Source organism: Trichoplax adhaerens, genomic scaffold, assembly GCF_000150275.1.
Source record: "Trichoplax adhaerens TRIADscaffold_4 genomic scaffold, whole genome shotgun sequence".
Classification (NCBI taxonomy): Eukaryota; Metazoa; Placozoa; class Uniplacotomia; order Trichoplacea; family Trichoplacidae; genus Trichoplax; species Trichoplax adhaerens.
Window position 1 is genome coordinate 4975998 of NW_002060946.1, and position 27054 is coordinate 5003051.

At 34.8% G+C, this 27054-nt stretch overlaps 4 protein-coding genes across 4 annotated transcripts; 3 read left to right on the plus strand and 1 right to left on the minus strand.

Moving 5' to 3' along the window:
- Positions 1-216: 216 nt before the first annotated feature.
- TRIADDRAFT_1807 (uncharacterized protein) lies at positions 217-3400 on the minus strand (the record flags this gene model as incomplete). Its single annotated transcript, XM_002112048.1, has 12 exons — positions 217-267; positions 344-685; positions 790-935; positions 1029-1165; positions 1253-1345; positions 1454-1502; positions 1602-1680; positions 1944-2031; positions 2441-2510; positions 2799-2829; positions 2970-3091; positions 3355-3400. Coding segments are annotated over 12 exons (1254 nt in total), but the record flags the coding sequence as incomplete, so codon positions are not given.
- A 3310-nt stretch (positions 3401-6710) lies between these two features.
- Positions 6711-12996, plus strand: TRIADDRAFT_23916 (uncharacterized protein; the record flags this gene model as incomplete). Its single annotated transcript, XM_002111548.1, has 22 exons — positions 6711-6857; positions 8318-8506; positions 8689-8834; positions 8916-9107; positions 9221-9365; positions 9455-9600; positions 9709-9817; positions 9913-9951; positions 10050-10158; positions 10237-10361; positions 10443-10587; positions 10679-10848; positions 10928-11041; positions 11136-11273; positions 11351-11491; positions 11611-11723; positions 11796-11904; positions 12026-12130; positions 12231-12350; positions 12446-12532; positions 12618-12731; positions 12820-12996. The coding sequence occupies 22 exons, from the start codon at positions 6711-6713 to the stop codon at positions 12994-12996; spliced, it is 2880 nt and encodes a 959-aa protein (XP_002111584.1).
- A 1001-nt stretch (positions 12997-13997) lies between these two features.
- On the plus strand, positions 13998-17096 carry TRIADDRAFT_63282 (expressed hypothetical protein; the record flags this gene model as incomplete). The annotated part of the gene is made up of 5 exons (XM_002111549.1): positions 13998-14019; positions 14124-14263; positions 15234-15359; positions 15946-16025; positions 16743-17096. 5 exons carry the CDS (start codon positions 13998-14000, stop codon positions 16801-16803), a joined length of 429 nt encoding a protein of 142 aa, XP_002111585.1. The 3' UTR covers positions 16804-17096.
- A 2720-nt stretch (positions 17097-19816) lies between these two features.
- Positions 19817-25166, plus strand: TRIADDRAFT_37592 (expressed hypothetical protein; the record flags this gene model as incomplete). The annotated part of the gene is made up of 5 exons (XM_002111550.1): positions 19817-20240; positions 21778-21863; positions 24120-24521; positions 24656-24902; positions 25004-25166. The coding sequence occupies 5 exons, from the start codon at positions 19817-19819 to the stop codon at positions 25063-25065; spliced, it is 1221 nt and encodes a 406-aa protein (XP_002111586.1). The 3' UTR covers positions 25066-25166.
- Between the last annotated feature and the right edge of the window lie 1888 nt (positions 25167-27054).

Consider the following 27054-nt stretch of genomic DNA (forward strand, 5'->3'; position numbering starts at 1 on the left):
ATATTATTTTTTGTGGTATAAAAAAATTTTTAACCATATAACACAGTTGTAGTTGCTATAGTTTAGAATTACTTCATGTAAAGTACTGATCAGTAGGAAAGGAATTATTACGGTATTAGCAGACTTGGATATTCGATATGACAATGATCGCCCAAATAATTTTAGTTATCACATTTACAAATGTGATCATTGTCATCAATATTTTAGCAGTTATAAGTTATCCAAAGACCATTCCGGTAGTTTGGCTTCGAACTCCCAGTCTGGTCCCTAAATTATGTTTAAGAATAGGGAGTATCATTTCCGGTTCTAGAAGGAATGGGCTATTTTGTATTACATTACTTACTTTATATTTTAAAGCATGTAACCATAAAACCATTTCTTCAGGTGTAGGATCTTTGTACGTTAATCGACATTCAACGCAGTCTTGATGGACATTATTCTCTAATGGGGATACCATCGGGGATTGATTTACATCTTCACTAGCTTGAATTTTTTCGGTAGTAATGTGTGATTCGGATTTATTATCTTGATGCTGTCTAACTTGACTAATATTTTCGCAATTTTGTGACGAGGATGAAGAGTTATCTTTGTCCAATTCATCTACGCTATCCAAGTTCTTAATTTCATCCACTTGTTTTGGAATCACATTGTCGTGTCGGTGAAACTGTAGTAATGTCAGAACAATCTGAAATAGAGGTATCCATTGCGAATGACCAAGAGTGATCACGTTGATTTACTTTACACATATTCTGTTAGCATTATCAGATTATTTTATTAGCTGTGCCTTACGCTATCAACATCTTTATCTATATGGCCAGCTTTGCCTTTGTTAGGACCCCAGGCTTCATGGTTATAAATTGGATCATTTACAATCGGGTAACCTAGCCATTGTAAATGTACACGGATTTGGTGCATTCGACCTGTAAGCGGAATACCTGTAATGAAAAATGTTAAAAGTGTTATACATATGTAGACTTTCAGAAGGTAAAGCGTACAACTATAAAAGATTGTTAACTAATATAACTTACACTTTACCAGACTGGTTTTACCATTGTAAGAAAGGCGTTGAAATATAGTTTGGCAGCTTTTACCTTTAGGACTTACACGACAAACTCCAAGTTTATGCGAAACTACATCAATCGGTTCTTTACAATCGATAGTTTCTCTATGGATGGAATGAATAACTGCCTTTAATATGATTAACTGCAATTATGTTTTTAATTATACAGTACATATACTAGTATAAACGTACGTTGGAAATTCTCCGTCGACTCGACAAACATACTGTTTTTCAATCTGCCTATCACGAACTTGCTTTTCTAATTCTTGAGCTTTCTGAAGTGTTCTTTTAGTAATTAATGTTTTCAATTAAGTTTTTATCGTATGTTAAACATTAATCTCTTGAAATTTTAATTGTTCTATAAATTACAAATTTACGACGAAATAGTGATACCTGGCGAATATTAATATTCCAGAAGTTAAACGGTCTAATCGATGAATGGCTGTATCCATGCAAATATGTCACACAAAGTAATAGGTTATCTTTAGTATTTAGCATGTCATTAAGTTAAATATCTGCATTCCTAAATAATAATACTAACTATGTAAATTTTGTAATCCGTAATCTCTAGCAAGCATGAATACCACCGAGTTATGTCGATAACGTCCACAAGGATGTACCTAATGACAGAAAGTTAATATGATAATTTAAGATATAAATTATTAATCGTGCAATATATCATCAATTATGACATGTTTAGCAGTGGTATCACATCGTTATAGGATGTATGTAACCTAGACGAATTAGCTGCCTAATCTAGTAATATTGTTAATTGGTTACAATTTTGTTTAAGAGTGATTTAGTTACTACAGGTTAAGAATATAAAAACTAAGTAAAAAGATTTCTTTCGCAAAATTATGATATCTGGCATTGTTTCGTTTACCGGTATAGATGCTGGCTTGTTAATTACAACAATGTCATCGTCCATTTTTATAATTTGTATTGGATTTGCTGTAACCGGTGGTTCATGTCTGTAATAGACAATTAGGCTAAGTCACTTAATGGAAAATAGGTACAATATATCTGAAGGTGCTGTTACATTTGAACTAAGTTCAATTTTTAAGATAGTTATAATAAAATTTATATTCTTTAGTACTATTAAGAAGATAACGGGACGTTGTAAATTGGAAAAAGTTGATCTAAAATTTGACATGATTTTATTAATTATATATTTATTTAGTTCATAATTAATTGTTAACTCGAAGGTGATGAGTTATGATTATTCTTTACTATGATGTAGAGAATGTCTGGACTTACAATAAAATCAAGAGCCTATTATCGGATAGAGACTTAGAGACACCGTTTTAATATTATTAAATTGCTTTTATAATTAAACTACAGATTTAAACGTTATAAGCTTTGAAATAAGATTTTAATTACCTATGGACCGTGTTACGAATAACATCATTATCTCGGACTATTGTATTTGCTGAGGGAATCTTGTTGTTAACTGTCATTGGATTAAAAGTTTATAAATTGCAGTGACCGACTCACATCTGAATAGATTATATACTTGTGTGAGATAAAAATGAGTTCCTTAGATTTTATTACTTATTCTTGGACGATACAATATAGCTAATAGCGCTTTCAAATAATTGCTACATTTCTAATATATTTAAAGATCGTAAATTACCACCTCAACGAATAAATTTCTTAAGTAAGACACTATTTAGATTAATAGAAGCGAACTTAAGTAATAAGGATAAGCACAATGTTTAAAATTCTATCATAAACTGACCTGTTATTTTCCCATTCTGTATTGCGTTTATCTAGGATTAGCGTGCAGGATAATATCCATATCAGTCATTAAATCGATTATGATACAATATAAGAAGTGATAAAAATTATAATTGACTGTGTCATTATCATCACTCTATATAGTAAATCATCAGTCTACTGTATACTATACATAGTATTCCACTGGGCTAGAGCTGAATTCATTTTTGAAAATGTCGATTAACTTCTTGCCAACCCATCGTCCCTTCGCGTGAGTTGTAAAAGTGAAATTGTAAGGTCTTATATGACGTAAACCTATAGTTAATGGATTATATTTGAGTATTTATTTAGTATTTAACAATATAATATACTGTACATAAATCGCTTTAATTTTCACGCAATTGTGAAATGGTACAAAAATGATCAAATTGTTTCCATTCAAGCTACAGTATCATTTTATAATCTACTAAAAATAAAGGCTATTATAATGTGAACGTATACAATTTGATTGTATCAAATTTGGCAGATGCTTGCTGACATTATATTCTTTGGTACTGTAATTACTATCAGTGTCTTACCATTTTCTATGTAATAATTGGTTTCTTGAAGGATTTCTTCCCCAAATCCCTTTTTCTTTTCTTTCGCAGCTGCTTTACGTTTTTTTCTGTCTTGCATTGGCTAAAAAATACGCAGATTAGAATAAATTACTACCATAATACTTAGTGATAGTTTAATTAATTGTAGGGTTATAGACTCGAGCTTAACCACTGTGTATGATGTTTATAAAAAAATTTTGAATAACATCGAATAGAAATAATATGATCAAATTGCCATATTACGATATCTTTCCATAATGAAAAGGTAGTGTATGAATATTGTGATCTTACTAGAATCTCTTGCAATGATTGTTATATTCTAGGTCATGTACTTATTCGTTTCTAAACGAATACCATTAAAAGGATTGATTTTAGCTAGGAAATACCTGGCTTGTTTCTGGATCGATAGATCTTTTACACGTAGAATCAGCCATTTTAGCAGTAAATATACTGGTAGCTAAGTTTGCCCTGTTATTCGTAGTCAATGCCAATGCAAGATTACGTAATGATAGATAGCCAACAGCCAGGGTTAGTAATGGTGATTGTGAATAAATTCTTGACGGGGGTATCCTTCCAAGCTCGGTTAGGCTACGATATCTGATTGAAAATTTTCTTTAGTAAAGTGTACAGAAGACAGAGTGGAAACTAACCGACAACTGGAAACATGTTTACATTCCAACAGCCATATTCAATTCTACACAGCACATTTTATCAGATTGCCAGGTGCAACTTAATTAAATGGATTAGCTCCATGTTTATACATCATCGATAATGTCGATATTATTTACATGCTCTACGTAGCAGTTAGTCAGTTACAATATTCTTCATTTTTATGCAGTATATCTATCCGATTACAGTACAACTGATTGAATAGTTTGTAGTATAGTTTATCTTTGCTGAGGTTAGTGTCGATGCTCTACGTTGCAGTTGGTCAGTTACAACATTCTTCATTTTTACGCAGTATATCTATCAGATTACAGTACAAGGCATAACTGATTGAATAGCTTGTAGTTTAGTTTTATCTTTGCTGAGGTTAGTGTTGATGCTCTACGTTGTAGTTAGTCAGTTGCAACATTCTTCATTTTTACGCAGTATATCTATCAGATTACAGTACAAGGCATAACTGATTGAATAGTTTGTAGTTTAGTTTTATCTTTGCTGAGGTTAGTGTCGTTGCTCTACGTTGTAGTTAGTCAGTTACAACATTCTTTATTTTTACGCAGTATATCTATCAGATTACAGTACACAGCACAACTGATTGAATAGTTTGTAGTATAGTTTATCTTTGCTGAGGTTAGTGTCGTTGCTCTACGTTGTAGTTAGTCAGTTACAACATTCTTTATTTTTACGCAGTATATCTATCAAATTACAGCACAACTGATTGAATAGTTTGTAGTATAGTTTATCTTTGCTGAGGTTAGTGTCGATGCTCTACGTTGCAGTTAGTCAGTTGCAACATTCTTCATTTTTACGCAGTATATCTATCAAATTACAGCACAACTGATTGAATAGTTTGTAGTATAGTTTATCTTTGCTGAGGTTAGTGTCGATGCTCTACGTTGCAGTTGGTCAGTTACAACATTCTTCATTTTTACGCAGTATATCTATCAGATTACAGTACAAGGCATAACTGATTGAATAGTTTGTAGTATAGTTTATCTTTGCTGAAGTTAGTGTCGATGCTCTACGTTGCAGTTGGTCAGTTGCAACATTCTTCATTTTTACGCAGTATATCTATCAAATTACAGTACAGTACAACTGATTGAATAGTTTGTAGTATAGTTTATCTTTGCTGAGGTTAGTGCCGATGCTCTACGTTGTAGTTAATCAGTTACAACACTCTTCATTTTTAGTAGTTCATCTATTAGATTACGAGGCACAACTAATTTAAGTTCATAGTTTGTGGTTTAGTTTATTGAATCTTTTGCTGAGGTTAGTATACGCGTATATTAACGTCTACAGTTTTATATCGTACAGAAGTAGAATATTTAATTTTATGCAATGCCAGTACAGCGGATTTCAATTTATTCACTTTTATATCTTACCTCGATTTGGCTTGAGATATTGCTGAAGTAAGAGCATTGTAAGGGATGAGAGGATTGATTATATTATAATGATATACGCGCAATTAATATGTGAGCACTGAGCAGTTGCTCGAGCTGGTAGTCATGGTTCCAATACAAACTCGGTATTGCACTATCGACTACCGAAGGTGAAAGACAGCATTTCCGGGTAACATAGCGATGAGTATATCATGTATCGTGGAGCATGTTCAGGCCTATACAGTACATTATATGGAGATTGCTCTAGGAAGGCAAAAGTGCGGTTATTAAGCACAGAAGTGTGCAGTAAAAGCTGTGCAGCAGTACAGCTGGAATGCAGCGTGTGCTCAGCTTAAAATAGATCACAACCATAATGAATTCATGAATTGATTGATTTTATTATGAAGCTTAATCAGGACATGTTAGTCATTTTGCATTTGCATAAGCATATAGAAAGAATGCTTGTAGTCATTTCGACATATCGATTCCCTTGCATTTTGGTTATCTCTTGATCGGTAATATCAACTGTACATTGACTTCTGGCCTAGATGCCAGCATGATGCAAATCAGCTTACTGTATGGCAATTGTACATCACGATAGCAATGGTACTTAAGTTGCTGTTAAAGTTCAATTCTGCAGCGTTGAGCTCCAAAGGATGATAAATTGCTGCACAAAATAATGACTTTACTAGCCACCTACTTTCATCTAATCGTAGCGGATACTATCTACAGTCTTGATATGATCACATACAAAAAAAAGGAAAAAATAGGATTGATTTTGTAGATGTGAGCCTTGAGCATCTTATGTACTGTAAAACAATGCAGCTCAAAAACAGTAGAGTATGGCAGCTAGAAAGAATGAAACATTGAAGTTTCATTGCTGAGCCCTTACTCAATTCTAGAAGATCCAAGCATGAGATCGCATGCAAAGCACATGAGTGCTGCTATAGAAGTTAAAAGAAGTGACTTCTACATCAACGACAAGCCCTACTCGGGCTTCTTCTATTTCACCATTAGCCCTTTCTCCATCTTGGATGGATTCCCCACAGACCTCCTCATGCCTCTTGGGAAGGAATGCGCAAGCGCAATTCTTTCTTGCATCAGCCACCTTTCATTCTCATGATTCAGCGGAGGTTGGCGTTGTCTTGCCGCTCCATTTCATTTTGGATCCCTTTTGGATCGCGTTCATTGGCAATTTCTCGATCTTTATCCTACAGCAGATTAATTTATTCTGCACCAACTTGTTCTTTTCTACATTGGAGAGCATTTTCAACTTGCTATAGAAGCCATAACAAGATGGACCCTAATTTGACATCAGAGCAAATCAGGCAAATGTTTATCGACTTTTTCGTCGAGAAATACAATCACTTGTTTGTACCGTCTTCATCGACGGTGCCACATGATGATCCAACGTTGTTATTTGCTAATGCTGGAATGAATCAAGTAAGTTGGATAGCGAGTATTGAATAGTATAGAGAAGAAACAGTGAGCACATTGGATCAATTTCACCGCATCCAGGCGTTATGATTAGCTTTCCATTGCTTCTACGCATACTGTATCGTATCAATCAATGACTGCCACGCAAATACGGTACTGTCATTAATTATTATTATAATTGGACAACTGCCTCTATCACTGGGCTATTAGTTTAGGCACCATTGGATCAGCTTTACTACAAATAAATCAATCAATCATGATGGAATAGTAGCGATTCATATTGACAATACTTTCGTGAGTTGCTATTATTTAACATACTCCTCAATGATTTATGGTAGTTGGCGGTAATAGAAGAATTTTCAGACGCTACTTCGCGTGTGTATCTTTTTGCCTTGATAGGGTTCATTACTGCCGGTTGTCTTGCAGTAGTAGCAATAATAATTACAATCAATTATTTATTATAGGATATTTCCCTTGGAGCCTAGTAGATATACATTATATACAGCTTTATTGATAATTGTTTTTAATATCGTTTGTTATGTGAGTCAATTTGTATGTACCAAAGTAAGCTTAACAATCGTATTATACAAATAATTGGTGAATAAGTTTAATGTAGCTGATCGACATAGAACTAGATACGTTTAATGAGCACGTAGATGGATAAGAACTCAATCCATCAATTAACTTATCCATTCCAATGGCAGATAAAATGTATAATTGTAGTGTAATATTATAGAACATATGTGTATGACATACAGTATACGCTCCTACACCAAAATCGAAATATATATTCTCTCTAGATATGCATATAGTTCCCCGACCACGTATAAAACTGGATGCAACTCTGACGCGAATTTCATAGAAACGTTGACTGTCGATATATGCCTTGCTAGAGTCATGCCTATCCTTTAAAACTGCCATACTCGTCGCTCATTTACTTAAGATGACATCTGAATTCATGTTGATATGATCATACTGTATTTCTACACTTTAGCCTGTAGGAGAACAGCTTACAGCTTAGAATTGATAGAAGATTATACTCGTGGTTATGCCGTCTAATTTTGTCATTAGTTCACTACTGTATTACAGCGGTATATCAGCTTGATTTCAGTCGCACAGTCAGACATTCAGCATAAATATAATTTGAGTACAAATTTGATATTCCGAAAATTACAGTATTATTATGATGGCAATGACAATAATGTTAGTAAATTATCCGTTACAACGTTAAATTAGTTTATTTGTTTTTATGTACGCATACATCACCGTTATAAGTTAGCTATAAATAGTTGTGGATTATAGACAAATGTAAAATTCGGGTAAGACATCAGGATACACTAAATGCAGTTAGGATAATATGGAATATCGCCCTTGATACTTTGAATCACGCGTATTTTTAAAATTTGTAAATGATGCTTGTTAAAGAGTATTAACAGTTAATACTATTTATGCCATTCTTGCTATAGTTTAAACCTATCTACCTTGGAACTGTTGATCCTAAAAGCGAAATGGCAACATATCGAAGAGTGGTTAATAGTCAAAAATGTATTCGAGCTGGCGGTAAACACAATGACTTAGATGATGTTGGCAAAGATACATATCATCATACATTCTTTGAAATGCTCGGTAATTGGTCGTTTGGTGACTTTTTTAAGGTATATCAATGCTGATCATGACTATTTTTGCCTATGAAGTACAGTAACTATTATAGCCATATGTAACATTACGTGCAGTATACTATCAGTGTGGTAGATTGACTATCCTAAATGAGTGGTGTATTAGAAATATCTTATGTAAACAACTAGTATAAATGTATTTCTTTATTTTTGAATTGTAGAAAGAAAGTATTGATTGGGCTTGGGAACTTCTCGTCGATGTTTACAAGATGCCTGCCGAACGGATGTATGTAACCTATTTTGGTGGGGATGAAAAATCCGGATTACAACCTGATTATGAAACGAAAAATATTTGGTTAGCTAAAGGGTAAGAAATTGGTATTTCCTTTATATCGAGCAATCTATTAAATTATAGTTGTATTACAGCCTTTTTTACTGCCATTATTAGTATTGCACCAGAGCGTGTGCTACCTTTCGGATTACAGGATAACTTTTGGGAGATGGGTGACACTGGCCCGTGTGGACCTTGTACGGAAATACATTACGATAGGATAGGTGGTCGAGATGCCGCTTACCTTGTTAATATGGATGATCCTGAAGTGCTAGAAGTGTGGAATTTAGTATTCACTCAATTTAATAGGTACAATTTTGCTAATAAGATATTCTCCTGGATTAGGAAAGAAATTGGCGTAATATTAATATAAATACTGTTAATTATGGAAAACATAATTGTGTAATAATACTTTAAATTAGGGAAGCCGATAAATCCTTGCGTCCATTGCCTAGAAAGTATGTAGATACTGGCGCTGGTTTAGAACGTGTGACTTCAGTCATTCAAGGGGTCATGTCAAACTACGATACAGATTTATTTAAACCATTGTTTGACAAAATACGTTCTGTAAGTTTACTATACGCAATTGCTGGTCTGCATGTCAACGATAATGAATGAGTGTATTTATGTCACGGATGTTGATGTTATCATTTTAGCTAACCGGTGCAAGAGAATATCGAGGCCTTCTTGGTGATGCAGATGTAGATGGAATAGATATGGCGTATAGGGTACTCGCAGACCATGCTAGAACCCTAACAATTGCTATCTCAGATGGTGGCAAACCAGATTCCACTGGTCGCGGGTTTGTACTACAACTTGCTTAGCCAGATATCCTACAGAATAGAATAGAATCTATGATTTACAAGATGCTATTGCAGGAATTAATTTTTAACTTTCCTCTTGATTAAAGATATGTCCTACGTCGAATCTTGCGAAGAGCTGTTAGATATGCTACGGAAAAATTGGATGCGAAACCAGGAATGTTTGCACAACTAGTCAATGTTGCTGTCGAAAAGCTTGTAAGTTGATGCATACGTAGTATGTGTCCCTATTTAATTCGTTATTCTTACAGCTTAACAAGTTACGATTAACTGCTTGAAATGATTTATTACAGGGTGGTGCGTTTCCTGAAGTCACTAAAGATCCACAAATGGTAAATTTGTTGATTATTTTGATATTGTCAATCGTACTCACATCGTGAGTATACCTTGAATAGAGAATATCAACGTAGAAGTTATATAATTATTTTAGGTTATAGATATTATCAATGAGGAAGAAGCCCAATTCTTGAAAACGTTATCACGTGGGCGTCGTATGTTTGAGAGAGAAGTATTAAAAGCTAAAGATGGCGTATTACCAGGTTGAATATATTTCTATCGTATGCTATTTAAATAATACGGTCTACCCTCGGCTCAAGATACAAATACTTTATATTTAGGTTTTGTTGCTTGGCGATTGTACGATACTTATGGTTTCCCTGTTGATCTCACTCATATCATGGCTGAAGAGAAAGGCCTATCAATAGACATGGATGGGTACGAAAAAGCGAAGCAAGATTCACAGGTAATACAGTATTCATGACAAGAGAATAACAATAAGTGTTCTTGGCTATTCGATAATTGCAACATGTACATTTTAAATAAGGAATTATCTCGAGGAAAAGATACTGGCGTTGATGATACCGTTGCTTTGGGTATTCATGCAATCAAAGATCTCGAAGACTTGGCAATTCCATTAACGGATACTTCTCCTAAATATAATTACGAATCCGATGGGAATGGTGGTTATAGTAAGCTTTATTTTATACAAGCTTTTAGGATATGATATTAATATTACGTTATTTGTCAACATAAATATTTTGCGATATTTATTTATTCTAGCCATTCATGGTATAGCCGCTAAAATTTCTGCTTTGAGATATGAAAAGTCATTTGTTAATGAAGTCTTAACTGGCAGCCGTTGCGGAATTATATTGGATAAATCTTGCTTTTATGCAGAACAAGGTGGTCAGATCTATGACTTGGGTTTCATTGTAAATTCGGATGATGAGGTTGGTAATATAATTTTGATATTGCTATTATCGCATTGATATTTGATCTGATGTTTTAATTATTTATTTCGCCTTCCAGGATACTGAGTTTAAAGTTACCGATGTGCAAATTATGGGAGGTTATGTTCTTCATGTCGGTATAACTGAAGGCACCTTCAAAGTTGGAGATACAGTACAATTGCAAGTCGATTCGGTATTATGAGCTTCTTAAAATTGATCTATACTTTGTTGACCTTCAATACTCGAATTAATTTTATTTCAATATAATTAAATATGATTTTGTATAGGAGAGACGTAGGACAGTAATGAATAATCATACAGCAACACATATTTTAAACTTTGCTCTGCGAGAGCAGCTGGGTGAGGCCGATCAACGTGGTTCTCTTGTGGCTCCTGACAGGTTAAGATTTGATTTCACTGCAAAGGTTAGTTCAGTATCTCTTCGATTTATCTTAGTACGTTTTATCATTGATGTTACTTATCGCGTTGCCAATACTACTAGGGAGCAATGACAACGCAGCAAATTAAGGCAACGGAAGAGATCGTCGGAAACATTATTGAGCAAAAACAGCAAGTCTTTGCAAAAGATGCAACACTAGCTAAAGCAAGCGCTATCCAAGGTTTAAGACAAGTTTTTGCGGAGGTGAGAGAATCATTCGATTTGTTTTCACTGTATGTAAAAATGTTTCCTATACGTCTATTTTTGAATTATGAATTGTGCGATTGAAGTTTTGGTCCATATTTTTTTATTATATTTATTAGACATACCCAGATCCGGTACGTATAGTTTCTGTCGGAGTTTCTGTTGATGATCTACTAGAGGATCCTACTGGCCCTTCAGGCTTAAAGACTTCTGTAGAATTTTGCGGTGGAACGTAAGTAACCTGATTAGCTTTCCTGCTAATAAACTGATTAATGTAAAAAAATCCTGTATGTTTTGTGTGTAGTCATTTAAAAAATAGCGGCGATATGGAAGCTTTCGTTATTTCTTCTGAAGAACCGATAGCAAAGGGCATTAGAAGAATAATCGCGTTAACTGGTAGTGATGCCAAAAAGGTACTCACGCAGAATGCAAAGTTTCACTTCTAATTTGATTTAATTTTAGAGAAATAGCACCCTTAATATTTTAAATATTATCGTTGGTTAGGCAAAAGCTCGAGGTATTCAATTAGATAAGAAAGTAACGAAATTACAGGAGAGTTTATCTGAGTTAATGAAGCTAGGTCGTGCAGATCAGACCAGTCTAAAAGCTAAGAAGCGCCAAATAACTGAATTAAATGACGTGCGTATTATTTATTTAAATTTTATTTATTTATGAGATAGTACTACTTTCTTGTTAGACCTAATTATGTCGATACTTCTTTTTCATAATTAAAAAATAGTCTATAGCAGCTGTAACTTTGCAGCAGTGGAGGAAAGATGAGCTGAGAGAAACTTTGAAAAAAGTTAAAAAGACAATTATCGATATTGAAAAAGCCGCTGACTCGAAGCGCTCGCAAGAGGTAAATTTGCAGATACTCTAAGTGTACTTGTGAAGAAATTATAACAGAGACTTGATGCTATTTCAATTTCATATTGTGTGTTAACTTACTATTAGGTTGTAGAAAAGGCTAAAGAAATAGCATCTCAGTCAAAAGATCTATCCGCAGTAGTGGAAGTTTTGGAAGCTGGATTATCATCTAAGGTCGAAATTTGAAGCGTTTGTTGATTTGGTGTCCAAAAATTTGGATGTGTTATTTAATTGAAGCCTTTTATCTTACTTGTTGTAGGTTTTGGATAGCGCATTGAAACAATTTCATTCTATTGCTCCCAATACCGCTGCAATGTTATTTTCGGTTGACAGCGAGGGCCGTAGAGTTACTTGTTTATGCCAAGTTCCAGAGGTTGGTAAACTTTGGAATGCTGTATTGATTGGTTTTCTAACATTTTACGGCGCTGTAATGAATATTTCCTCAAATATTGACTAAATAGGCTATAATGAAGAAAGGTTTAAGTGCCTCTGATTGGGTCAAGTCAGTTATGAATGTGTTGGAAGGTAAAGGCGGAGGAAAACCGACATCAGCTCAGGGCTCTGGTACAAATGTTGCTGGCCTAAATAACGCTCTAAACTTGGCTAAAGAATTTGCTAAGATGAAACTTGACTCATGAGTATTGATTTTTTAGTTCAATAAGAATGCTTTAGTATACCAATTCTCTTAACTACGATATCATCACTACGGGCAATGCAATGGAGTGCATTCATACGAATACGTATGTTGTGAAACGGCTTTTAAATATGTTTCACGGTATTTATTTGGGAGTTTTCGGTTGGTTTCACCCACTTACGAATTAATTAAAATAACATGCAAAATCCCAATATCCATATAAATACCTCTTTAAACGTATATGCATATCGTTGGTATATTTTAGATTGTCATTCTATTTTACATTTGGTATTTGTAGTAATTATTTGTTATAAAGTAGGTCTTGATTAGATATTTGTGTGATAGTTGTAAATTGGTACTGTATGTCAATAAAACAAGATTTTGACTACCTAGTGTGATCTGGTAGACTGATACTGCATGCAACACTTTCTATGATATCTCGATGGCGATGACAACTGTGACTGTAGGAAGGATGACTGAGCGAGGAGATTAACTGATGAATTGTAATTCTGCAATTAGCAGTAACTAAGTAAAAATAAAAGTTGATTTGAAGCAGTGGGGACTGCCGTCAGCAATATCATACGATAAATGATGGAAAATGTTGACAGGATGAATGAGCCATACGACTGAGTGTCGTACTTTTCTAGTCCGAAACCTGGTGCACGGACTAAAGTTACAGTAGAGACACTTAGAGTAGAGTAGAGTAGAGTACTGTAGAGTACTCTACTCTACTGTACTCTGTACAGTAAAGTGCTACAGTGTCAACTGCCGTTGGCCCACTGTACACTGTAGGACAAACCTACAGTGTACAGTACACAAAAACTGCCGATGCAGTGTCGCCATTCCTTCATAATGTACTGTAGTTCCTGGCCGTCATACTGTACTATACTGCAGTCACAGGCTTTCGTTGTCAGTGTTGATCAGGGTCAATCTCAGCCTTAAAGGGCAACTCATCTGATAGTTACTGTTCAATCGCACAGAGAATCTATACGCTTGTGGTACGAAATGGCGGGTGATACCGTAGTAGGTAAGAGATTTCATGACAACGATATCGTCTTGATATTTTTACAGATATAGGTAAACTTTCGATTGAAATTGTAACTCAATTTTAATTGGCATTTATCTATAAAGTGCCGCGTAATTTTCGCCTATTGGAAGAACTAGAAGAAGGCCAGAAGGGTAACAGTGATGGCACCATCAGTTGGGGTCTGGAGGAAGATGATGACATGACTATGTCGAGGTGGACTGGCACCATCATCGGTCCGCAAAGGGTAAGTGACGTATTTAGAAAGAAAATAGATTTTGTCATGGCGGTCAGCTTATTGAATTGCCTAAAGCCAGTAAATAAAGAGATAGAGATTGAAGTAAGACTACACTGTATCATGTCGAACTTTTCCAACTGTTCGCCGAATCTGTTGAGTACCAGTCACATTGTCTAATGAAGGCAAAGGTAATACGCCAAGACGGTACGGCTTGCTTCTCACTACAGACAACTTATGTAAATAAATTACTATACTAGTGCACTCTGCATATTACTGTACTCTGTAATGCGACAAAGGGCTAAGTCAGAATGGCTGTACGGCTATCTCTTTTTCTACTACGTGGCAGGCTGTAAGATTACGTTGGTTTATTAAACACACTATAATTATCATGGTATTTTAACCGAATAGCATGATTGCTTTTCTAATACACTTTTCGATGAGGGTTACTATCTTGATCCATTTCCGATTGATTAATACGGTATAATACGTATGTCGCACGCCTTTGAGCTACTACATCTCATCACTGACTACTTGTGATACCATAGTACCATGAGTTGTCCCTTTCTAGTACACATTTATAGGAATAGGGTTGTTACTTTGGTCAGTTTTTACTTTATATTCTTTCTGATTGATTGAATGCTGCGTGTCATTTCGTTGAGGGGATTTTTTAGGGGTACCTGAAACTACTCTGTCTATTGTATCGTACAGTAGAGTACAGTACACGCTACAGTATCAACTAACTGGACAGTACTGTTGTAGCCATCATGCATGGATGCATTGCTACCATACGGTATTGCACTCGAGTGGGCTTTTATATGGATTGGCATTGGACGTATGGCCATGGTTTGGTACCTGTAATGCAGTACTATACTCTATTCATACTACGCCATACTGAAAGTGCTAATAATTTCGCCATTCATCAATCCACTTGCAACGGATTAATTCACTTTTTCCTTTCTTATTTCAATCATTTATTCAGACTGTCTATGAGAACAGAATATATAATACAAGACTGACGTGTGGCCCAAATTATCCAGAAGAACCGCCGACGATACGTTTTTGTACTAGAATAAATATGAGTGTTGTCAATTCTTCCACTGGAGAGGTAAGAAGATTGATGTACTGTAAAAGTCTCTGACGGTAAATACTTGAAAAATATGATCTTTCTGATTTTAAATAAAAATTAAAGTAAATCTTTTCCACATTAAAGCACTTATTTACTGTCATGGAAGATGACAATATAGCAATTTTACAGTTGCTTTTCTCATCAGTCAGGAAAAAACTACTTTCTGTAAAACGGTATACTATAGTACGTGCCTCAAAATGATTAATTATCAATAATTATTTTATTGGCATCAGCTGATGCGTACGACTAGTTTTTGTGTGTGTCTCTATTCATAGAAATATACTGTTATTTAATAAAGCTTGTAGGATGTGAATATTTAGCAGTAACATGACCTTTGATAATCACGCTTAATTATGATTACTAACCGCTAAATGGAGAGTACATTCTCTATAGGAGATTTACAATCATTTTAGTTAATGTTGTTAACAGGATGTTGTGGCTTAACTCATATCTAAATTACATGAGACATGTACTTGCTCAATTCATTTGTTAGAAAGATCGGTACTATTTCCTTTTAATTTGTTTGTTTGCTATGACATAAAGATCAATTAATTATATACGATAGGTTTTACGTTCGAAAATGCCGGTTCTAGCTCGATGGCAGCGAAATTATACAATCAAGGCGTTATTAACCGAATTACGCAGGTGAAGATATTTATATTCAGTTTATACTTTGTGCTATGTTGATACTCTGCGTTTTAGTCTCCCGTCACCCCTGGAAATGCTATTGCATGATTATTCATCCTATTGTGTAGCAGTGTGTGAACCAGTCTCAATGTTAAGTATATCACTAGTTTCCTACTATTACCATTCATCAATGCGATATGTATATTGCATAAAAGTATGCTACATGTTTGTTAACTAGAGAATTCTCACACTGCTATTTCTCACTTGTATACCCTAGTTGGCGTGAACTTACGGGTAGTCTTGACATAGTTTGATGGATCGAATCCTATGCATAGGATGCTACATTAATTGGCTTTAAATAATTTAGCACAACCAAAATTGATATAAAACAATACAAGTATTAAGTTAAGTAGTAAGGGTGATTTATTTTTACAATGTGATTCACTTTCATATGATTAGTTTGTTCGATCTTAACCGATTTCAGAAGATCAATTGATAGTATTAATAAGGGTAGTATTACTGCCAGTATGACTAATGCGTATCGATATGGTTTGTAGAATTATGCTTTAGAAATGTAGTGCTCAATTCCCAAATTTAAATTTTAATATGATAACCTGGAGTATTTTCGGGATTGGCTACTAAGCAATATAAAGTCAAATTTTGATAGCATTTATGAAAATTATTGAGAATTGAAATTGGTTCTTAAGCCTCAAGCCCTTAATCTTTATGTTTTAGACTTATGTCAGCAAAAGAAAATGCCAAGGTAGCCCAGCCACCAGAAAGTTCAACTTACTAAGTGTGTATGCTGTAGTTGACTTCATTAGAAATCAATTTCGTAATTGCGATACAGTAATGTCTTACAATGGCTACTATGATAATACCATAGTAAGATAAGATAGGGAAAGTAAATTAGTCATTTGTTATTATATTGTGGTACATTGTATATTTATAGTAGTCGATAGTATGAAAAAATGTTAATCTGCCCTTGGTTTACGAATTATCCTTTAAGTATTGTAATTCTTTTAATGATTGTCACGGTAATATCACTTTTGACTCTATCTTGCAACAGTTGTTATTGAGGTGTAATACTATGTAGTCGCCTTATGTGTAAAAATCTTGCTTCCAATCTCGGTAAGGTACAGCGATACTGTATTACGCATGTACAAGTAGGTCATTTTATAGAGACAATAACAGCATGTGTTGCTACGTCCATATATAAATATATATATTATATATATATTTACACATATATATTTTTCATCCTTAGTTCTACATCCAGACTCTGGTCTATTTTAGAAAGTAACGTAAAATGAAAAAAATTGTGTAAACATCTTAACTTGAGTTGCTATAAGTTAGTTGTACAACACTCTTCTGTTCTAAACTAGTTCAATTTTATTGTAAAGGTAACGTACTAAATAAAATTTTACTGATCGTTTAAGAAGTTGGATAACTTTATTAGAATTGACTGTATCTGTCGATATTAGTCGTATCATGCTTGAAGGATGACGGATAGAGCGATATGCCATGCTATTTCGAGTCGTGTTGACATTATAGAGTGAATATGTAATGAAAGGTTCAATTTTACTCGGTCCAACTGTTAGTGATGGTGTTTTTACTACTGCTATATAATCTAGCATACACAGTAAGACAGATTGAACAGAGAATGATTTTACTGTACTCGCAAAACGTATAAAGTGTAAAATGGTAAATGGAAAATTAACAGGATATTGGTCACGACAATTTAACTGTAATTGATGTAGTATTATAAAACTTGCGAAATTGTAATTTGTACAGTATTTGACAACGAAGTCTGCATGCTTGAACTTTCTGTGAATGAATAATTGGACATTTAAATGATGATAAAGCACGGAAGCTTCATTATTGTTCAGTAAATAAATCGTATATTTTTCGATAGTATAGTCTGTATAGTGTACAGTCTACAGTACGTATTATGACACATCTATGAGGAATAGCGTTCGCAAGTACAGCAGCGTCTTTTCAGACTAGTACAAATGTAATAAATTGACCATTTATCAAGAATCCAATGGTGATGGTGCGCAGACGAAAGAATTACAATTATTACATTAGCAATTAACTGATGATATACAGTACAATACAGTAATTAGTAACTCAATCCAAAAATACCAGACCGGCGTCTAGTAAAATCAATGATTATTGTATTTTTCTCCGGTAAATTCTGGAGAATTGCTAACAATCCAAGTAACTTTTTCTTAAACGCAAACAACGACATGGAGGCATTCTAGAAGAAGAAGGTAGGTTAGAATGTTGGTACAGTGGTAGTATGTGGTGACAACAGAAACTATCGCGTGATGTTTGTTCTTACATACAGCACACCGCTGATACGCATGTAATGTGATCGCGTCGAAGAATCGAATTGTACCATAGTTTACAGCTAATACACTGTACTGTAGTAAGTGTATACGCGGTGCTGTAATTCTCTCAGTCTCTTCTCAAAAGCCGTCAGAAAACGTGTGGGAGAGACCACGCAGGTGCCAATGAAACTGCACTGCCTCTGGCCCTCTGCACTTCATTTATTATTATTTATTTTCATTATTTTGTACAGTACACAGTAGTGGCATGAGAAAACGAAAACTAAAAATACTGTACTGTACTATGGAATGTAACAACTCTTAATAATCAGTATTTGCTTATTAAGATCACTGGTTGATGCTTTTCAAAGTGACAAAATACAGTACAGTACTGTACTGTACACAGTGTACAGACTTACAACTGTACAGTGTACAGTACTGTACTGTAGAATCTTCAAAGTTGTACAGTACTGTGGTGTACTGTACGCGTATTGACGTATGCGATTGTAAGCTGTTTACTGTGTGCTGCACTACGTATTCACTGCGCTATTGAAACAAAAAGCAGTAGCTAAAGGCAGGAAATTTTAAAAATTGGTTAGAAATATAGTATACGCTATATTAAGAGTCAGCGATATACAGTAATGTACTGTATGGTCCATGAAGTATAGCGAGGGAGGAATCGACTATTCCAATAGTGAACCGTCTTCTGAAGAGAAAATACAGTAGTGTACAATACAGTACTGTCAATTTTAAGAGTTCAAAAAGTCCCTGCTGTACAGTACTGTACTGTACTGGACATACTGTAGTTTCGTAGCATGTTTTCGGGCGTCAACGATTAAACGATTGTTCAAAGGGCGAGCAATCTGATTGGTCAAACTAAAGTCACCACATTCCCCTTTCATTCATATTCGAGACTTTAGGCGGTCCACTAGTCATCATCATGAACTACGATAATTTCAGGTAATTGTACTGTATTGTATTTTTTCTATTGTACTGTACTGTACTGTATGACTAGCACAGGTGATTCTCATTTGTGTTCTGATTCTGCGCAGTTCGTCGACCTGTGTCGATTACGGTCAAGATTACGTAATTATTGTACTGTATGTACTGTACTGGACTGTACACTGTACTCTCATACGATTTCATAGCAAAGCTTGCAGTGTACAGTACTGTAGAAGTCCATGGCAACGCGCGGTCACGCACTCACGGTGGTTTGTAGTATCTTTGTACTGCTACTAACGCAACTGTGGGTCACACACAAAAAGAAAGTGTCCACTGATGATACTAGAGTGTACTGTAGACGCACAACTGGGTGGCGTGTTCCGGCTAGTACAGTGCAAAAATATACCGTGTATTTCACTGTCACTCGTATTGATAAACGGCGGCAGTTCAGACATCTCATCTGTTTATACCTTGCACACTTGCTTTATACAGCGCAGTGTTCATGTGCTTTCAATGTAGCAATCTTCTTGTCGCATGATGGCATTTATAAAAGAGATCAGGAATGGTACAAGTAATGGCACTAGTAATGGCACTAGTAATGGCACTAGCAATGGCACTAGTAATGGCACTAGTAATGGTACCACTAGCAATGGTACAAGTAAGAAGCACAAGAACAACGTTCATCTTGGAACAAAATTGACAGTGGAGCAAGTTGCGTTACACAATCGAGCGGAGGATGCTTGGGTTATAGTTCAAAATCGGGTTTACGACATAACCAAATTTCTTGATGTACATCCAGGTGGAGCTGAAATTATATTAGATTATTTGGGTGAAGATATCACAGAGGTATTAGCTTCTACCGATTTTCATCATCATAGTCGCGCTGCCTACGAATTACTAAGCGATTATTACCTTGGCACAGTCGAAGGAGCCAATATCAACGAAAATGTAAGTGCCATTCGTTTTTCAGTATTTTTGCCTGTAGCAATGTACTGTAGCGATTGATTTCCAGGAGTGACGCTGATGGCTTGACATCAATCCGTCTCACTTTTTTATTTTCTTAACCTTCCTTTTTACTCGATTACGAAATAGAGCAAAAACGGTAGCTCCGTACTGCGTTGAAGATGGCAACTCACTGAGCTAACCGTGCTAATCTATAAATACGTAATAATAATAATAATTTAAACGTATGCGTGGTATGAAAGTTGAGTAAAAGTAGGAAATGATGACTGGAATGTTAAGCCATGAAAGCTACTGTACTATACAGTCATTCTCGTCCTTTCTACGGTATAGCACAGGACAGCACTGTATACTTCCAGTATGACGTAGTCATAACCGCACGCTGTTTAGTGTTTATATAGAGCACTACACGCCCGTGTCAACCGTATGAACGACACAGCGATGACCTCGTGATCATGAGTACGGTAATAAGGAGTGCACTAGACAGGCCGAATCATGTCGTAAACGATTAAACACTGGCGTTATTAAACACTAGAGGCAAATGTTAAAATCGATGTACAAAACTTGGTTTAACATACAACTGTACCTCGAAAGTTATTGTACAATACAAATTATACAGTGCGTAATTTCATTCAATGCTATCTGCATTCGCAAAATATCCGTCTAGCAATAATAGCATAGGCTATTACAAAGTCGTGTTTATTGCAGGGTCATTAAAAGGTCATGAACTACTAGAAATTTTGACCAAGGTTATAATTTCTAGTAGATTATGGCAAGTTGTAGCAGGGACTTTTCCATAATCGCTGGTTGTGCGGTTTTAAAAATTAAAGTTAGCTCTTTTTTTATGCCACACTGGCTTATACTAGTTCAATTTAGGCTAACACATACCGTACCTGCTAGGTTATTCCTTGTGCCACACACATCATTGTTGCATAATTTTTCATTTTACAATGGAGATTAAAGGTTATCGTTGGAAATCACAAAGTGTAGCGTTGTACGAGTAATTACTCTAACTGACTTTTTTTGAATATAATAATTGACGCTAGAAGCCTAGAATTGATGCGAATTGGACTTGATTCTGAGCTATATTGTTATGCAACATACACATTGAATAATACTGCACTTTCAGACAAGGTTGTGATGAGAATGAAAGGATGTATAGCGCTGTAGTAACTTGCTTTTACGTATGAGTTGTTGAGTACTGTACTGTAGTCATGTACCAGGATCATTTACGCCAAGATATTCTACATTTCTAAATGTATTAAAAGGAGAAAAGTAATTTTATCCAAGCCTTTATTAAAAGTTTGAATTTGTAACCCTAATGCAGGATCATCCTTTGCCCCAAAATGGCATGATTTTTTATTGATTAATCTGAAGTGTAAATACGTATTCAAATCCAGTCACGTCTCACACATAAATTTTTTAATATGAATCTTTCAACTATATTGAAATTTCTAATTGATTATGCTATGTTCGTTTTAAACATGAGCTGCCAAACAACGGTTTGCTAAATCATAGTGAATAATGAATATTTATAGTAGTAAATCGCTACTGCCATTGTAGTTTGCTCTTAAGAAAGAATTTTTTACAATCAGTACAGTATAACAGTGGTTTGGGAAGGACAGTGGATTGTGACCCGTGAGTGAAAAGCTCGTAGAGTTACCAGGGACTAGTAAAAGAAAATGCAGTTACGTTAAGTTAAATACGGGCATTTTGCAATATGATCGATTATGTAGTATACATTATAATAAGGTAAGTATAGTTATTATTACAGCTATTGTGGTTGTATGATATATGTAGTGTTGAACGTCTTAATTAACACCACAGATTCAATCGCCCCTATGTTGATCCTTTGAACAATTACTGATTACACCGGTGATAGCATATACTGTATTCGTATAGTTGTGTATTGAATTTTTTTTTGAACGAGACAGTAACCGTAAATCTTTTCTACACTCGACTGTTGCACATCTAGTATACGATAGGAAAGGGAAAGCACGTACTGCGTTATTTTACTGTTAGTATTTACAGGCTACGTTTAAGGTGTAATTTCGCGTTATCGATAGTTCAAAGATGTTTAGATTCTTACCGGCTCGCCGGCTACGAATTCTAACTTACGCGTATCAAAGCAACGCTAGTCTGTACGTTACTTTAATTATTACTGTACTAATCGTCTACCAGTACTAAAAAATACGTTCAAGATCTATTATCGCTACTGATAGCGATAATAGATAATTGTCCTATTGCAACCATACAGTTGCTGATGATAGTTAATATTACTGAATAATCGAATTGGGAATAATAATAAATAATAAAGTAATAATTACAACCGCCGTACTGTTTGTTCAATGGGCTGTACGGACTGTTGGATGTCACGTTTACAGAAATAGCTGTTGTAAATCACTGCTATTATCCTAGCGGAACTCTCAACAGTACTGCACTGTAGTATAGCGTTATACTGAAGGGACTGTCGGTGAATGCTAATCTTGTAGTCACTTTTTCATTAATAAGGTACAGAGAGAAATATACAATGCAGACTGCATTGTGTTCCGTCCAGTACTGAACTCACGATCCGACTGAAAAGTTAGACTCAATTTCAAAAATTTATATCGGGAGTTGTCTTAAAGTCAATCGGATTTATCTTGCTATACTGTACTGTATATACAAATATCGATTTGTAAATTATCGAGACACATTTCAGTGTTATGTCATGATCAGTACACTTGTAATGTGTTTCTACTATGCTCGAAGTAAAATTGATTTACACCGTTCAAATTTACTTGGAGAATGAATTCAATAAATAAAACTTATACTATAGTCCAGTACTGTACTTAGAATTATCAAACGTCCGGAGATTGGGAACGATTCGTGGCTATCCCCTTAAATAATTATAATTAATACGAGTACATGTAGTATGATCGGATTAATTAAATCATATGCATATAATATATACTCCGTGCGAATGTTAAATACTGTATAAAGTTAAAGTACTACAAGTACCGCACAGTATGCGTAGTATCAGTTCGAGAAATTAATCCCTTTAAAAAGTTTTACATATTGAAGGTCAATTTCGATGACATCAGATGCAATGTCAAATTTGGATTCGAATGATATATAACTTTCATGCAAACGTTTTAGTCTAACAAGTAATATTAATAGGATTTTTCATTTTTTTATTATAAGGAATACAATTACTACTATTGCAGTACAGTATATCGAAGGGTGTGGCATCAATAGTAAAATACTGTATAGTGTACTGTACTGTACATTACGTTAGTCGCTCTTTACAGTTAGTAACATTACCGAAAAACAGAATCAGTACTTTGTACCCTTTACATATGCATTGCTAATTAATTCTATACTAGCACTATATATAATACGTAATAGTGGATGATCTTCAATTAACTATAAAATGTTATTAAACCCTTATGATAGGATGATCTCGCCGAGCAGCACACTTTCGATTTCAAGGGATACCGTGAAGGGGTAAGTGAGACGTCGACTATGACGCTTTATTTCAAATTTTAAAGATGTAAAATTGTAACATGATGCGAAGCGAATTCCCGGTACAGTACTTTCATGAATTTTTAAAAATTTTTATAATGTAGTGATCTTTGATTGAAGATAGTTTCAAATATCTCATATTCCAATACCAGCTATTAGAGATCTTCGTATGCGCGTTTGATGTGATCAACAGTTAAAAAATGATTGATGAAGTAGATTTTATTTTTACAAACTTTTTGTATCTTACTGTTGCTATAAGAATGTATCCTGTTGTGGTTAATATAGATAAAATATATCGATTAATAGGTTATAGTAATCATCGCAAAAATTAATAAAGCAAATGTAAAGACTTTTAATATAATTATAATTTACGTAGGATTTGGTTGATTGGAGCAAACCCATATTCCCTCAAGTTGGGAAGTTAGGAAAGCAATATCAAGACTGGGTGCATAGTCCTGTTGACAAGAAGTTGCGACTATTTCCATACGACCTTTTTGAAATCTGTTCCTATTGCCCTTGGTATACGGTGCCCATGGTCTGGCTACCGATTGCGTCTTATATTGCTCATACCTCACTTACCGGCATCTACAGCATGGACTACTTTCATACGTTAACAAATGATCAGTGGGGTTTTGTAGGAGCCCTTTTGATCTTGGGCATATTTGCATGGACACTCATGGAATATCTTTTGCATAGATTCTTATTTCATGCTATTCCGCCGGCGGATTCACCAGTACTCATCAGTTTGCATTTTCTCATGCATGGGCAGCATCATAAGGTTTGTTGGCCATCCTCTATAACATTTATTAAATTAATAGAGACGAATGATAAAGTAGCGACTAATATAATGCTGTATCTGTGAGTTGATATTGTTCTTTAATTCTAATGTATAACCTTTGTATAACTTAACAGGTTCCTTTTGATCCAGGACGTTTGGTATTTCCGCCTGTTCCGGCTGCAATCTTAGTATCGCCAGTGTATCTAACAGTTTCGTTGACTGGAAATATTGGTCGGCTAATATTTGCCGGTGGATTGTTAGGATACGTTGCATATGATTGCATTCACTACTATTTGCATCATGGATCACCAGGTCAAGGTACATATTTGAAAGGTCTCAAGACTTATCATGTGGTGCACCATTTTGTACAACAGGATAAAGGTATGTTTAGCTAGATATATTCTGACTCTCTCTCTATATTAATTGTTGCATTTGACTATCAGGTAATGTTCCTAATTTCATACCTCTTTATATCCACTCAGGTTTTGGGATTTCTTCTAAATTTTGGGATATTCCTTTTAATACCTTACCACCAAGAGCATGAGAGACATAGCTATATTCAGCTGTACGTACTGCTGATTTTTACATAAACTTCGTTTACAGTAGATATAAAATAACATGGCAACTTTAATGTGCTATTATTGTATTAATATTGGAAAGTTATGTTAGCGCTAAATCATAAGGTTTCAGTTAAATTATATAATTATCTACAGTGCATTAGTTTTTTAATTTAATATAGGTTATTACTTCATCTACATGTAGGATGGTAGCATGATATTTAATGTAAATTCATAATTTTAAGACACTTTTGATTGATTAAAATTCTTGCAATCTTTAGTATCCGTCTTGAAAATGACTAACTTATAGTATATTCCTAGCGAGTGATAATACGAATATTTTTATCTGTGTCATTTCATAGCAAGCATCAAGCCTAAATGAGTTAAAATATGTAGTTCTGTATACATAATAGTAAAGGAGACGTAACCGGTTTACTCATCTGACAATTATGGTATACAATTTAGTTGAACTTTACCTCGTTGTGTTTGAAAATTTTAGGTCAACAATAACATATGTGATAGCTAATTATTTTCGACGTAGTTTACATTTGACTACAGGAAAGGATATTTAGTTCTGTATTATTGAAGGCGCGGGTACAGGGTGTTAAAAGAATATCTTCTAGCTGTTTCGCTGACGTAGCGTTAAATAAAGTAATCTAATAATATATAATAGGACATCAATTTGGTAATGTTGTGGCTTACTTGTGTACGTTAATCATATCCATGGTAATCTATTCCTTAAAGCCAAATCTGAAATGAGTTTCTTTTACCTACTTGATACCAATTGTACCCATCAATGACTTGAATTGTTCTCTATTTATCTACACCATACCAGTATTCTTGTAATTTGTTCTTAATTAGAAACGTTATGGAAATCCTTTAATTCATAGTTTACTTCCTGACTCTACCAATGGCTCAGTCTGTAGCATGACGACTTGTACACATGTTATGCAACAAGCAGAAAATATCCACATTGGTAAACGTGCTCGTACTATGCATGACGAATAGCAGAATTACGACTTACGAGTACTGTACAGTCAGTTAAGTACCCATTACTCATTCCGTGAAAGTAAATGCAATTGAATTTTCCGATCGTCCTTTTCTTGTAAGTTATACAACTTTATTATTGGTTTTAGGTTGAAGTACAGTTTTCCTATAGGTTGTGGTCGAAGTAGTGATTGAGATCCACAAATACTATATGACTGAACGTCTATCTCGAGATCTTGATTACTAATTGTTTACAGAAAGTAATAAAACCCTGATTTTGTTACTTTCTCGTTCCGATACCTTGTACCAGCAAGCATACAACTTACGGAGTCTGTAAAATTGCGTAAAATTTTTTCATCAGACATTATGTGCACGGTACACGTATATAAGACATTGATTGATACTTTCCCTGTAGCAGTAAGTTGTACAAGAAAGATTACAGCAATAGCAATCTTACTGTTATCTTTCTTAGATGATCCAATACATGGTCATTGTACATTACTTTTCAGCAATGCTCAGTGCCGAGATGCAGTACAGTTGAAACGTTTTACGTCTTGCAAGTTAATGTCGATGTCGTCCTATGTAAGCGTATACTACACTTTATATTCGAGTTCTACTATAGTACTTTGCATGGCAATAACATCAGCCATTTTCTATTTGAAAATACACTTTTTAAACATCATGTCAATGTACAGTATTTAGAATCGATGTTGTCACCCCGTCTTCACCCACAGTCCCTGTTGCCAAGTCAATGTACGTTTGTACAATGTGCACCAGTCACACAAGGTCTTTTTTTAGTAGTCTATGTCTATGGTCATGATCATGTTACCTGATGCAGAAATGTGAAGAGAAACTGCATGCAAAATCAGACTCATAGTACTGTCCATAGAGAAAGTCAGGAATTTACGAAAACATCACCTACACAGAGGTCATTTTTTAGTAGTCCATGTCTATGGTCATGATCATGTTACCTGATGCAGAAATGTGAA